This window comes from Argentina silus (assembly GCF_951799395.1).
Source record: "Argentina silus genome assembly, chromosome: 11".
NCBI lineage: Eukaryota > Metazoa > Chordata > Actinopteri > Argentiniformes > Argentinidae > Argentina > Argentina silus.
Window position 1 is genome coordinate 6,167,998 of NC_139665.1, and position 12,833 is coordinate 6,180,830.

General features: G+C 40.9%; 1 protein-coding gene across 2 annotated transcripts; it reads right to left on the minus strand.

Annotated features, from left to right (window-relative positions):
* Positions 1 to 5,090: 5,090 nt before the first annotated feature.
* Positions 5,091 to 12,461, minus strand: capns1b (calpain, small subunit 1 b). Of its 2 annotated transcripts, none has more exons than XM_083680487.1 (11): positions 12,336 to 12,461; positions 11,959 to 12,013; positions 11,746 to 11,782; positions 11,502 to 11,594; positions 9,710 to 9,767; positions 9,285 to 9,349; positions 8,879 to 8,947; positions 8,180 to 8,258; positions 6,443 to 6,559; positions 5,949 to 6,007; positions 5,091 to 5,619 (listed from the first exon to the last, which is right to left on the minus strand). In XM_083680487.1, the coding sequence occupies exons 2-11, from the start codon at positions 12,003 to 12,005 to the stop codon at positions 5,593 to 5,595; spliced, it is 651 nt and encodes a 216-aa protein (XP_083536613.1). In that variant the 5' UTR covers positions 12,006 to 12,013; positions 12,336 to 12,461; the 3' UTR covers positions 5,091 to 5,592. The 2 variants fall into 2 exon arrangements, with proteins under 2 accessions (XP_083536613.1, XP_083536614.1); XM_083680488.1 differs by having other exon boundaries at positions 12,347 to 12,447.
* Positions 12,462 to 12,833: the final 372 nt, after the last annotated feature.

A 12,833-nucleotide genomic window follows, 5' to 3' on the forward strand; every position in this document is an offset into this window, starting at 1 on the left:
AAACAAAAACACACTGTGCTTGCAAATATATCACGGGGATATAAGCAATGCTCAAAAAAGACCTGTAGTCTTTTAAGAACCAGCACATATGTCACATGTCATTTTGCCAAATGCATTGCATACCCTGCATGTTTTCCCCTCTGTTCTCCTACACGGAACCCTTTTGTATTGGTTCTCACTCTCTCGCATTCATTGCAGAACATTGTGAGTGTAACTCACTCAGAGCTCTATGTGATCCTGTAGCCCAGGCCCTCCCCACCCACCCACCCACCCACCTGGAGCACCCCCTCCACCCATTCCATTCTCCTCAGAGGGAGTCTGGGTGACGGTGCTCCCAGCAGCAGCCTCCTTACACTATAATTACCTACTAATCACCGCATGCCTCATCCAGGGAACAAGCAGAGAGAGAGAGAGAGAGAAGAGAAAATGAAAGAGTGGGTGGAGAAGAAAGAAAGGGAGACAACAAGAACTCATGACAATTTTGTTTTGGGGTTGAACAACAGACACGTCTGGGGGTAGGAGGTAGGGGGGACAGGCGGGACATGTCACCCCCAATGTTAGAAGCAGGAAAAATGGTCCCCCTCAATAATAATCTGATTATTTGACCACAGGACTTTTATTTCGAAAAACAAGTCCCATGGTGGCGGGACGTTTGTTTTGAAATAATTGGAGTGGATATTGATTCATGGGTTATGTGAAATCAACAAGCCATGACACCCACCATCTGAGATTGTTCTGAAATGGTTTCTGTAGTTCGAAACAGATAAGATAAGTATTCCTGCATCATTATTTTGTAGAAATGTAGTTTAATTCCTGATAAATAAGCAAATTGATTGTACCCAAATTGGCCATTTTCATTTTGTAGGATTCATATAATATTCAATATAATTCAAACACCAAAGTCAGATTTGGACCAAAGTCCTACCTGATAATGACAAAGACATGAGGAGTCAATAAGAATGGTCAAAAGTCACCCATGAACCTTCCAAACCCCTCCTTTAGAAGATTGTATTGGCCAGTATGGAATATCAGTTTTCTTTGTCTGACAAGTAATATGAAGCTGCGGCTTGGAGTTTTGTTTCTTCATACAATGCAATGTATTTCTGGTTAATCTGGTAATATGGAGGTTGCCTTGTCCAAAGGTATTAGTCATTGTGTGTGTGTCTAATGTCCCATTATATAAGGCGATAGTACCAGATTCTGTCCACAACATGGTACACAAAATGCACTCAAACAGACACAAAACGAAAATCAGTTAAAATAGAGTGAAGTTTCACTTTCTATGGTCTTCGGTGGTTCCAAATAGTTGAAAATGGTACTGCAGGTTGAATGGGAATGGAGAAAACAGAATTTGGAGGTCCTCCTAACTGCTCCGTAAACCCCATTCATTTGTGTTTTCTATTTTTCCGACTCAAACCAAATATGGTAAACTGAGTTAGCTTTTTGTGTTTGTGTGGGTGTGTGTGTGTGTGTGTGTGTGTGTGTGTGTGTGTGTGTGTGTGTGTGTGTGCTAGCTAGTTGACTGACTTCATTGATTGACTGCGTGTAGCCGTAGTCCTTTCTGGTGCAACATTCTGGAGAGAGAGAGATTTATTGAGAGAGGCAAATATAACTTTTTACACATGTATTTGGTAAGAGAAGAGAGGAGATTATTATTATTATAATAACCAGTCAGCTAACCAAGCAGCTAACTATCTATCTTCCCAGCTAGCCTCGTTGAATATCCCAAGGTGATGACTACTCCACTCCAAATACCCGTGTCAACTCTCTCCTGACATAAACTGAAGCCATGTCCCATGTGCCCTCTCCTCCCCTGGGGCTTCCTCTCCAAGCACTGTGAGTAGCCCTGTCAAAGTCTCTCATAACAGTCCAGCATGTAGAGTCAATCACACACACAAACACTATCACATTTGTGGTGTTTGTCTTCACAGCTCTTCACCATCCATCCAGCACTCCTGGACTAAACAAGACTAGGCTGACTAGTTGGTTTCGGGCCATGTGTGATTTTTTGGAAACTATAGAACTGCCTAGTGGTCACTGAGACCAATTGGGGGTAGAAGAATGGATGGTGTATATTATACAAGACACACATGATTAAGTACAGTATCCCATCACCTCTGACAGTGTCCTTCGCAACTTGAGTCTATTTTCATCGCAAACGGCTAAACAACATCCTGTAGACAGCTAAACAACCCGGAAGACTGTGTGTAAATGTCAACTTTTGAACTTAAAATTTGGATACTCCATTCCATACTCCAAGGCCACAGTTTGGATACTCCATTCCATACTCCAAGGCCACAGTTTGGATACTCCATTCCATACTCCAAGGCCACAGTTTGGATACTCCATTCTCAACTAATCCGATCATGTTATAACAGATGATCTCTGAGACGAGTGAGCTCCAGAGTCAAACAAGAACAAAGCTTGCCGATTCACTGTTTGGCTATAGGGAAAAGTGGCACCTTGTGGGAGACATGCTTAAGCACGTGATTAAGGACGGCGTGGGGTGTGTGATCATCATTCATGAGTGTACAGTTGCTCGACGAAGTGTGAGATCTCATCCCACCCACCTGTCTTACAGCTCCTTATACCCATACAACGTCAAGTTCTAAAATGGCTTCCTTTGCTTGGCAGAGAGGCAGCCACTTCATAACACTGGAAAGAATTACCTTTGTCTCAGGCATCGGCCACCGGAAAGCATTCGCATTCAAGTGACCTGTGCATCATTCACCTGTGCCTGTGCTGTGGTTCGGACATTTCTGACTTTTATTAAATTGTATTTTTTTTTGAAAAGATGATTAATTAGCTGAGTTTGAGAAAATAAAGTTAATCACAGCGAAGCTGGTGTAAATGCTGGGTCACATGAATGCAAGTGTTTTTCCGTTGGCCATGTTTGAGAATGCTGACTGAAATTGGAATTGCCCGAGACAAGGTAATTCTTTCCAGTTCATTATACTCCTGTCTAAAAACAAAATGAGCAGAGGCCAAAGCCAGGCAATTTTACTCGCAGAATGACAATGACAATGTATTGTTGTGTCACACAGAAGGAAAGCCTGAAGAGGGAAGAGGCTATCCACTTGGCCAGGGCACAACAGCAGGACCATTAATGCCAACAGATTACCCGCTGCACACTTGAAATATTGATGAATGTTAAACCATACAGTGCATTGAAGTCATAGAATTTATAATTGATGTTTTTCCTAAAGAATACTCTCAAAGCCAAGGACAATCATACAATAGTATGTTATGAACAATGGTAGGGACAATATTTTGAAAAGCACATTAAATATATAATACTTTCTGACAGATAAACATGTGTTTCATTTCATGGTGCATTCATGGCAAAGTTGCAAACTCGGAATTCCCATCTGTGATCTCAGACCTCCAAGTTCGGGGCATTCAAGCGGTTTGAGGTAAGAAACTCCAAACAACGTGAAGGCCCGCAAATGATGGCTAACGTTGGCCAGGTAGAACCGCTTCAAGTTTCAATTTCGCAAATTTGAACTCTCCAAAAAAGATGAAATCTCATGCACGAAAACAAATGTGAGTGTGTATTCAATATCTTAGAAACACATGGCACATGTTGTTATATTTCCATATCAAGCTTCTGAAAATTCCTGCCAAGTTCTGGGAAATGTAGGCAAATTAAATTGTTTGATCGCAATATGACATTGAATGTACTCAATCACGTTATCATTGAAAATATTTCACATACAACTATATTAGTCATACATTTTTTAGCATTTGAATTTTTTATTTGTTTGCTCTCACTACTTTTTGGCTTATGTTTTGCTTTCAATATTTACATTTTTGGTGGCAATACTAATCATTTTGCTCTCGATTCGAAAATCTTTGCTTAATTGTATTAGCACAAATCTAATTCCATATGATATGCCTATGATTCTGTGGCCAGTGGCTGAATACACAGTGACATCATACCGAATGAATTGACTTTGGACATGTTATTTACACGATTGCCGCATTAATTTCATTTCAGCAACATATGCTGAAAGTGTACATCTTTGGTGTAGGATGTCGCTCTGTTTAACAAGAGATAACGATGATAACAGCCTGCTACACAGATCACAAGTTATTATGGGGCGTATCAGTGGTTTGGAGTGTGCAAAACAAATGATGAGTTCCCATGATGAAACAAGCTTGGATTTCGAGGAACGAGTAGTGGTTAGGTTCATGGTATGCATGGTATATAATTGAATAGCCTAGTTGTTGTTGTTTTTGCAGTTTTTATTGTTTGTCTTAACAATGGAACAATACTTTGAAAGTGCGTAATTTCAATCGAACACACATACATTATCTTACAGTTCGAGTGCATTCATATCTTTGTTAGGCATTTAAAAATCGGTGTTACACATCCAGCTGTTTGCAATCGTGTCGAATCAGTATGGCACCAGTTTATTTAATCTGAATATGCAATAGGCTACAACTACCTAAAAGTTAGTCACCGACGAACACATATCGTCCTCTGAAAACTTCATAGGTTATCTTACCTTAGTGTTCGGGTCTCTTTCGATATTGCCCGATCATCCACTTGAACAGAATAGATCCAACACCTCTTTGGTTATTGAACCATCCTTCTCAGCATCATGTGTTTTTCTCTCCCTCCAGGTCTTCAGGTAAGTCAGGCGACACGCCCTGGTGACCATCTGCTCAGCCATTGGTGGATCAGGCCACCAAACAGGGCGTCTCTCTTTCTATTGGTTCATCTATCTGCACGTCTTCTCGCCGAGGTCCCGCCCACTGAATGATGGCTCGTTGCTCTGGAAACGGGTACCTGCGGACGTCATGAGCGTCTGCTTTATGCCCGGTTCCCCAGGCAGTGTCAATAAAAGTTAATTGGCAGCATGACAATAGTCTTATTATTTGGCTGAGATGTAAGTCAAGATTTGATGTGTCAACACAAATGATTAAATATTAATTATTTTCATGAATAGGCTATTCGTCAAATAATATGGCAGGCCCAATAAAAGGATAGGCCCCACATATTCGACATGGCATGAATATCTGATATTGATCTCAAATTAGGATTAGACAAACCTATAATTAGTGATAGCAAAATAAGAGGACAAGTGTAAAAGCATGAAACTTTATTTAATAAGAAACTGCAACATATGACATAGCAAGATTAATATGTAATATTGCATATTGCCACTTAATTGAGCATGGAAGCTTATATGGTACATAAGGCCTACATTAAAGAGCAGCAAGAACATTAAATCTAAGGAGAGTCAGAAATATTAATGTTTGTTTGCTGGAAGAACTTTATTTGAATAAAGAAAGGAAACTTATCCTTGATATGTCTAAAGTGCTGTGCTGCCATCTAGCGAGAAGGGAGTGCATTAGCACATAGGTCCAGTAATCTTCCCAAAGACTCCTCTATCCTCACTATGATGAAGAGTTGCATTTGGCCTCTGGGCAGTTTACCTCCATGTTTATTACTCAATGGGAGGGCTGTAAACATCAATAACATGGTATAGAGTATTTTCTTTGGATCAAAAACAAGAATAATTACTTCAACTAAGAGAGAGGGAGAGAGAGAGAGAGAGAGAGAGAAAGAAAGCGTTCTTTGGCGTTTTATGAGTACATGGTTAACTGCAGCCACTGTGGAGAGAAAGAGAGGTTATATAGTTATGTGTTATGTCTGTATCAATTAATTCATCTGAGAAATATAATTTTCCTAAACAACTACTCTTGCATAGCCAGAGGAGTGTGTCTACTACACATTGCATATGCTCGGCTGTTCATATTAAAGGGATACTTAACTTTTTTTTCTCATTTAGACAGAGAAAAACTATGGTGGAGATTGACAAATGGGGACACACCACAAAGGGTGGGGGCAGAACTCAGGGGGCTATATTTAGTCTGAAGACAGCAGGGCTTAGCACTGGACTAAACTCCAGCACTGGAGCAGATCATGACAACACACATACCTCTTTAATATCAAGCTTGATGGTTCCATTGTCATCCTTGTCAAGAGTTTTGAAGGCTCCTGCAACATGTACAAAACACACACTGTTACACACATTGGGAAAAAAAAAAATCTGAAATCAAGAATCAAGAGAGACGTAAACATAGGTGTGTGTATTGAGGAGTCACAGATGTGTGCATCAAGGAGTCATAGGTGTGTGTATCGAGGAGTCATAGGTGTGTGTGTGTTGAGGAGTCATAAGTGTGTGTCGAGGAATCATAGGTGTGTGTATTGAGGAGTCACAGGTGTGTGTGTGTTGTGGAGTCATAGGTGTGTGTATCGAGGAGACATAGGTGTGTGTATCAAGGAGACATAGGTGTGTGTATCAAGGAGACATAGGTATGTGTATCGAGGAGACATAGGTGTGTGTATCAAGGAGACATAGGTGTGTGTATCAAGGAGACATAGGTGTGTGTATCAACGAGACATAGGTGTGTGTATCGAGTAGTCACTTACGACACATGGCATCCAGTCTCACCAGGCACCCGATAAAGTTGTCAAAGTCCATGTTGCCACAGTCATCGCTGTACCTGCGGATGATCATCTTGAAGAGCTGCTCATTGAGAGGGAAGCCTAAACATGGACACCACAGGAGAGAGAAACCAATGAGATGGGCATAGCTGTGTAGAAGGGCTAGGGTGATCTAACTAGGAAGAACAAGAGCCTCATTTATAGATTAGAACTAGGGCCCAGAGTTTTTCCTGGTCAGGTATACGACCAGCAGACACAGTACGCTTCGGCCAGCTTTCACAACATCCATTATTTCACAATTATGACTGTGTTCTGTGGGCTGTGCCATCTAAGCAAGCTATGGCAGCACATCACTCTGTGAGGAAATGATAATAGAAACATGACGCGTCACTCTGTGTTGCTGTTGACATCTGATACAGTACTGTACGAGGTGTGGATCAACAACATCAACCACGGGGCGCTTAGTGGCGTAGCACACAAATGCGCATACCACATAATCGCAAGGTTCCTGGTTTGATTCCGACCCACGACATATCTTGCATGTCATCCCTCCTCTCTCTCACCCATCCTTCCCGTCAATCTCTACTGTCTCTATCCCAATAAAGCAGAAATGCCCTAAAAACATATTTAAAAAAAGAAATAAAAATAAACATCAACCATAGTCTCGCTAAGTCAAACTCTTTTCGGGCTGGATTCCCAGACACAGTTTAAGACTAATCCTGAACAAAAATGCATTCATTTGTGGCTTACAAGTATTTAATTAGCTAAGTAGCTAATTGGGTAATTTCTGGGTATTACTGGCCATTTATTAGGTTTTTATTCAGTGTTTTCTTATTCTCATGTTATAAGTCATGTAGATGTGATTTCAGAACCCTCCAATCACTGGCTCACATCCAGGGATTGAAGCAGCAACCTTGGGGTTACTGGCTAGTCTCCCTAACCTTAAGACCAACTGTGCCCCCAATACCATTGTTGTGTGTGTGTGTGTGTGTGTGTGTGTGTGTGTGTGTGTGTGTGTGTGTGTGTGTGTGTGTGTGTGTGTGTGTTGTGTGTCTTGAGGGGCTAGGTAAAATGAAGTGTTCCTGAGAATTTCTATAAAAAAATTATATTAGTCCAAGACTAGGCTAGGTTTCCCAGACCTATATTAAGGCCAGTCCTGAAACAGTCCTAAATTGTCAATAGAGAATCTTCACTGAAAGTGTGATTTAGTCCAGGACTAAGCTTAATCTTTGTCCTTCAGATTCTGGGTTTGGGAGATGAACCAGATCCAGAATGAGGGATACTAAGGTCTGGTCTTCTGATCTCCGAGTTCACCTGTTATGGAGGGGGGCGCACTTCCCAGTGCGGTCCCTAGGGGTCTCCCTCCGGCCGCCCACTGTGCCGCCTCACTCACTCATCATGGACTAATCACCTGCACCTGTGTTTAATTGTCACTGATGTTTTATGTACCCTCACTTCCCTTCACTCTCCGCTCAGTCTTCACACTGTGTGCACCGTGTGTTGGTCACTTGAGATACGAAAGTCATTGAATCTATACAAGTACTGTTTTGGAGAATTTGTTCTCTCCCGTTTGTTTCAAGTTAAGTCTGTAGCCTTTGAATATATACGAGTACTGTTTTGGAGACATTGTTTTCTCCCTTTAATCCTTTTGTTTGGTATCGTCTGCCTTCTTTATATGCATCGCACCTGGGTCCACTCATCATACCAAAACGTTACACTCACCTGCAGCTTTGAAGGCTTTGGGAAGCTCGTCTGAGCCGATGACACCTGAATGGTCTGCATCATACGCTTTGTAGATGCACTGAATAACGACAAACATTTGAAGTTATGACAAAGTGGTGAAAGTAATTATTAATCAAGCAAGTATTTCCCTGTGAAATAAAGATATTTTGATTGGGAAATTATATTAAAATGATATTATTAATTATATCTAATGTATTTCTGTGTAAAACAGTGGTTTAGTTAGGTATGTGTTATATAATCAATCAATTGAAAATCAAGTTTTGAAAAATGTGCTTGTTTGTTTATCCATTTTGAGATTTGTGTTAAAAGTTTTGAAAGTTGAGCACATCGTTGCGAAGAAAGCATCAGTGAAGGAAAAAAAAACTGTATATGATGTTTGCAGTAGATGCTTGCAGGAGGGTTAGCAAATTCATCTCGGGAGTGATGGAATCTCTTGTCATTTTCACAGGGTGTTTTATAAATTCAATTTATTTCAATTCAATAAATTCAATTTATTTCAATTCAATAAATTCAATTTATTTCAATTCAATAAATTCAATTTATTTCAATTCAATAAATTCAATTTATTTCAATTCAATAAATTCAATTTATAAATGGAAAACTTTTCTCACCCTTTCAGGGCGAAAGTCTTACAAAAAGGTTCATGTGACACAAATGATGATGAGGACTGCTACATACCTGCCATTTCTTGATGTTGTTCCATAAATACTTGAACTCGTGGAAACCTAGTTTTCCTGTGCTGTCGCTCTGTGTGCTCAGGGTTAAGATAAACTCTTATGCAAACAGGCTTCTTAGACCTGGCTCTAATACATAAGTTCAAATTAAATACTATCATAAAATGACACAACGAAATACTGTGAAATGCTTGAGATGTGCTTGACTTGGTTTGTATGGAACAATGAAATCAATGGAATAGTGCAAACTTCAAGCTAAATCAAGCACACCTCAAATACTTTCAAATGAATTCAAATGTAATATCAAAGGTGACAGGTCTGCCCTCCATATCATCAACAGTATTGTGATTGTATTGTATATGTTGTAGGCAGCTCCTCATCCTGATGAAAACACTGATGTGGAAGGATACATCCATGACTGCCACCATGCTCCTGCATGACTCAATAGAGAAACCATCAGTCTTCAGATCAGAATCTGGAATTCAAACAAACATCACTAATTCACTTCGAAAACACATTACACCAAAGGACCGTTAGATATGAGGCTATTACAGTACATATGAGTCAAGTTCTATTTGAATGAAGACATGAGTCACATTCCACGTGAGTTTGGATATGAGTCAAACTCCATACAGTATGAGTCATGTGTGACCAGAATATGGACAAAAACACACGTGCACAGTAATACTGTATAACTAAACTTGAGCATATTGTACACATGCACGCGCACGCGCACACACACATAGACACACACTTTTCAATGGCCCCCTGTCCATAAGAATGCGATGATAAACACAAGTATTGAAACAACCAGGTTGTTAAGAACAGGACTCACGGTGTGTTATGATCTTGTTGAGGATGTCCATCAGCTCATTGGGGCTCACCTCCATGTCCTGTAGCAGACAGACAGACACATATATGACTTATTCTACCACCACTACACACCAATAAATAGACATGTTTCACAACTACAGTACAAGCCCTTGATTCAAAGTCAAAATTCATGTCACGTTAGTGGACAGGGACACTGAGATGACTATTCAATCATTGCCTCCACTATCTGCCCAGGTGTTTAGGGGTTGCAATCATGAATAAAAAAACAACAACATATCAAATCAACAAATACAAAGTACTCTATATGTGAGTGTGTGTGTGTGTGTGTGTGTGTGTGTGTGTGTGTGTGTGTGTGTGTGTGTGTGTGTGTGTGTGGAAGTACTGGGAGAAAGAGAAAAGTAGATATGCGGACAACGTGTCAAACAACACAAAGCTATAAAAATTATCTTCATGGTCTTAAGTCACTAACTGCCAAAGAATTCTGGAGCACTCACCACCAAGTGTTTTATGTGGTATTTACCTAGCAACAGTACTTTGATTGGCTATAAAATGAAGCATCACATTGTGTGCATGTTTGGTGAATAAAGCCACCCTTGGCATTCTAGAATGCTGACAACATGGCCGACTTTATTCACCCTCGGCACTGAATAAGTTAATAACATTCTGAGTGAGGCCCCCTTGTGGCTTATGGTTAGTCAGTACACCGAAACGAGGAGTAGTAGAACTAGTATCCATGCCCCTCTATGACTCAAACAGCACCCACACCCACTCCCACAAAAACACTCCAGGGAGGACAGCCGCCCTGCCAGACAATGGTAGGAATGCACAGAGAAGAGTAACCAGTCCCTTTTCCTGCCTCTGGTGGAATAAACCACTCTAAACCACACCCTCATTGTCGTTATTCCACCACTAAAGCCAGATCTAAGAACAGGATACTCAGGATGTCCCTGGTCCCAGATCTGTATGTGTTTTAGCCAACTCCCCACATAGTAGAGGGCAAGTAAGGTGAGTCAGAGGAGCTAAGCAAACTGATCTGGGACCAGGGGGTATGAGGCTAGCTGTCAAGAGATGGGAAACTGGACCAATGAGATGGGAAACTGGACCAATGAGATGGGAAACTGGACCAATGAGATGGGAAACTGGACCAATGGGCGGGATCGTGGATCAAATGGGGCTTCTATTGGTTAGCAGCAGGGTGGTTGACAGCCCATAGCCACCCTGTCACGATGGCTGGATGAACCACATTCTGAAGAAATGGGTGGAGGAGGGAGGAGGGTGGGGTTTGGAATGCAAACTAGGCTTAGCAGATGAGAGTCGTTAGCTCTAGGCCGGTGACAATTACTAACAGTGTGTGTCAGTGTGTGTTAATTGTCCACAAAAGGAAATGCCACCCATCACAAATAACTAATTAGGGGTGCCCAAGGAAAACATATAATTTATGAAACACACAAAAATGTGTTTACTGTCTCTGGTCTTTTGATTCTAGCGCGTCGCCCTATGGTAACCAAGCACACATTTCTTGTAAATGACAGTAAACGAATGTAATTTATGTGTTCTGTCATCGAAAACAACATGCTGTAGCAAAATAACACAACACATCCACATTAAGGCATTGAACTAGTGGAGCCGATTGTACAACAATGCAATGAGTTGCTTTCATGGTTTACCACTGACACACTCACTCATCACCTGAGGGAAGCATTACGTGCACTGCTGACTGACCCTTAGGAAACTCTGTTGGACAGAAGTGGACTATCTGTTTGAGTTGAGTGTAGGAGCCCGTATGTACTCACATCCCCAGCAAGTTGATGGAACACCTTTCTGAACTTCCTCTCATCTTCATTCTCGTCCTGCTCTGCGTAGGCCAGCGGTCTCCGAGGTGGGGGCTGCGACACACAGACCAGGGACTGTTACACACTCAAACACTCACCTCCTTCTTCTCTGCAGTCTGGCATGGAGGCCAAGACACAACAAGACACTAGTGTTTAAACATGAACATTTCCACAGTTCTGAAGCAAGAATAATTGTTTTACTTACAGGGTCTGAGGGCACAAATTGTTTCGGGTCGATGTTGCTGTAACATAAAAACGTAAGATCATTGAATACAACAACTTTCTCAGTAATACTGAGTCTGTAACTTAGCCTAATAGGTCCGAGATAATGTCAGTGTACTGACAATGTGAGAGAATGTGAATATGAGAGAGAGAGAGAGAGAGAGAGAGAGAGAGAGAGAGAGATATCCAGATGTACCTCACAACATCTATGATGCCACCAATGAGTCTTTTGGCCAGAAACATCTTGATACCTGGGGATGAATATATTACACGGTGGTGATTTTAGCAGGCTTGGAGACAACAACAGAGAAGGGAAGCATTAATACAGCAAGTCATTACTTCTATATATAGGCCTGTAAAGTTATAATGTAATGTTCTGAATATGTTACTATTACAGGGAGGCGCCTAATGTGTACATTGTGCTCCCTATAGTCAGTAGCAAAAAAACGACTGCCTTCGGTCAATAGCTTGATCAAAGCCTGGAAAACGAGGAAAGAAAAACTAAATAAATAAATAAAACATTCGGACTCTATCTGAAGGATTTTATTGCCTTAAATTAAAAATATGACTTACGGATCACTCACTGCGTCGCTGGAGTCGACAACACGGAAAGACTGGCACTCCTACTGGGTCCAAAAAGAAGCTTCGCAGAGACTCAACTTGGTTTTCTGCACATCCCAGTTCACACCCTAGTCGTGTGTACCAAAGGGAGCGGCAAGTTGGGAAACACGTCTGTGTTCTCTGAGCGTCAATCGTGGAACTCCCCCCACCTATTTCCGTCCAATGTAAACGTGTGTCAATGAGGATTTCTTCAAAATAAGAGCACCCAAAAAACTTAAAAACGTTTTTTTAAGAAAAAAACTTTAAAACTATTTTGCATTTAAACATAAACATATAACAGGCATGTGTAAAATGACATGTCATTCCACCAGTACGTACATTTTACTTTTTCAAAATTGTTTATACTTACTGTTTATACTTACTTGTTTACTTACTTGTTTATACTTACTGTTGTTTATACTTACTGTTGGTAATGTGTGCTTATTTCAGCAAAATAAGAGAAAATATTGT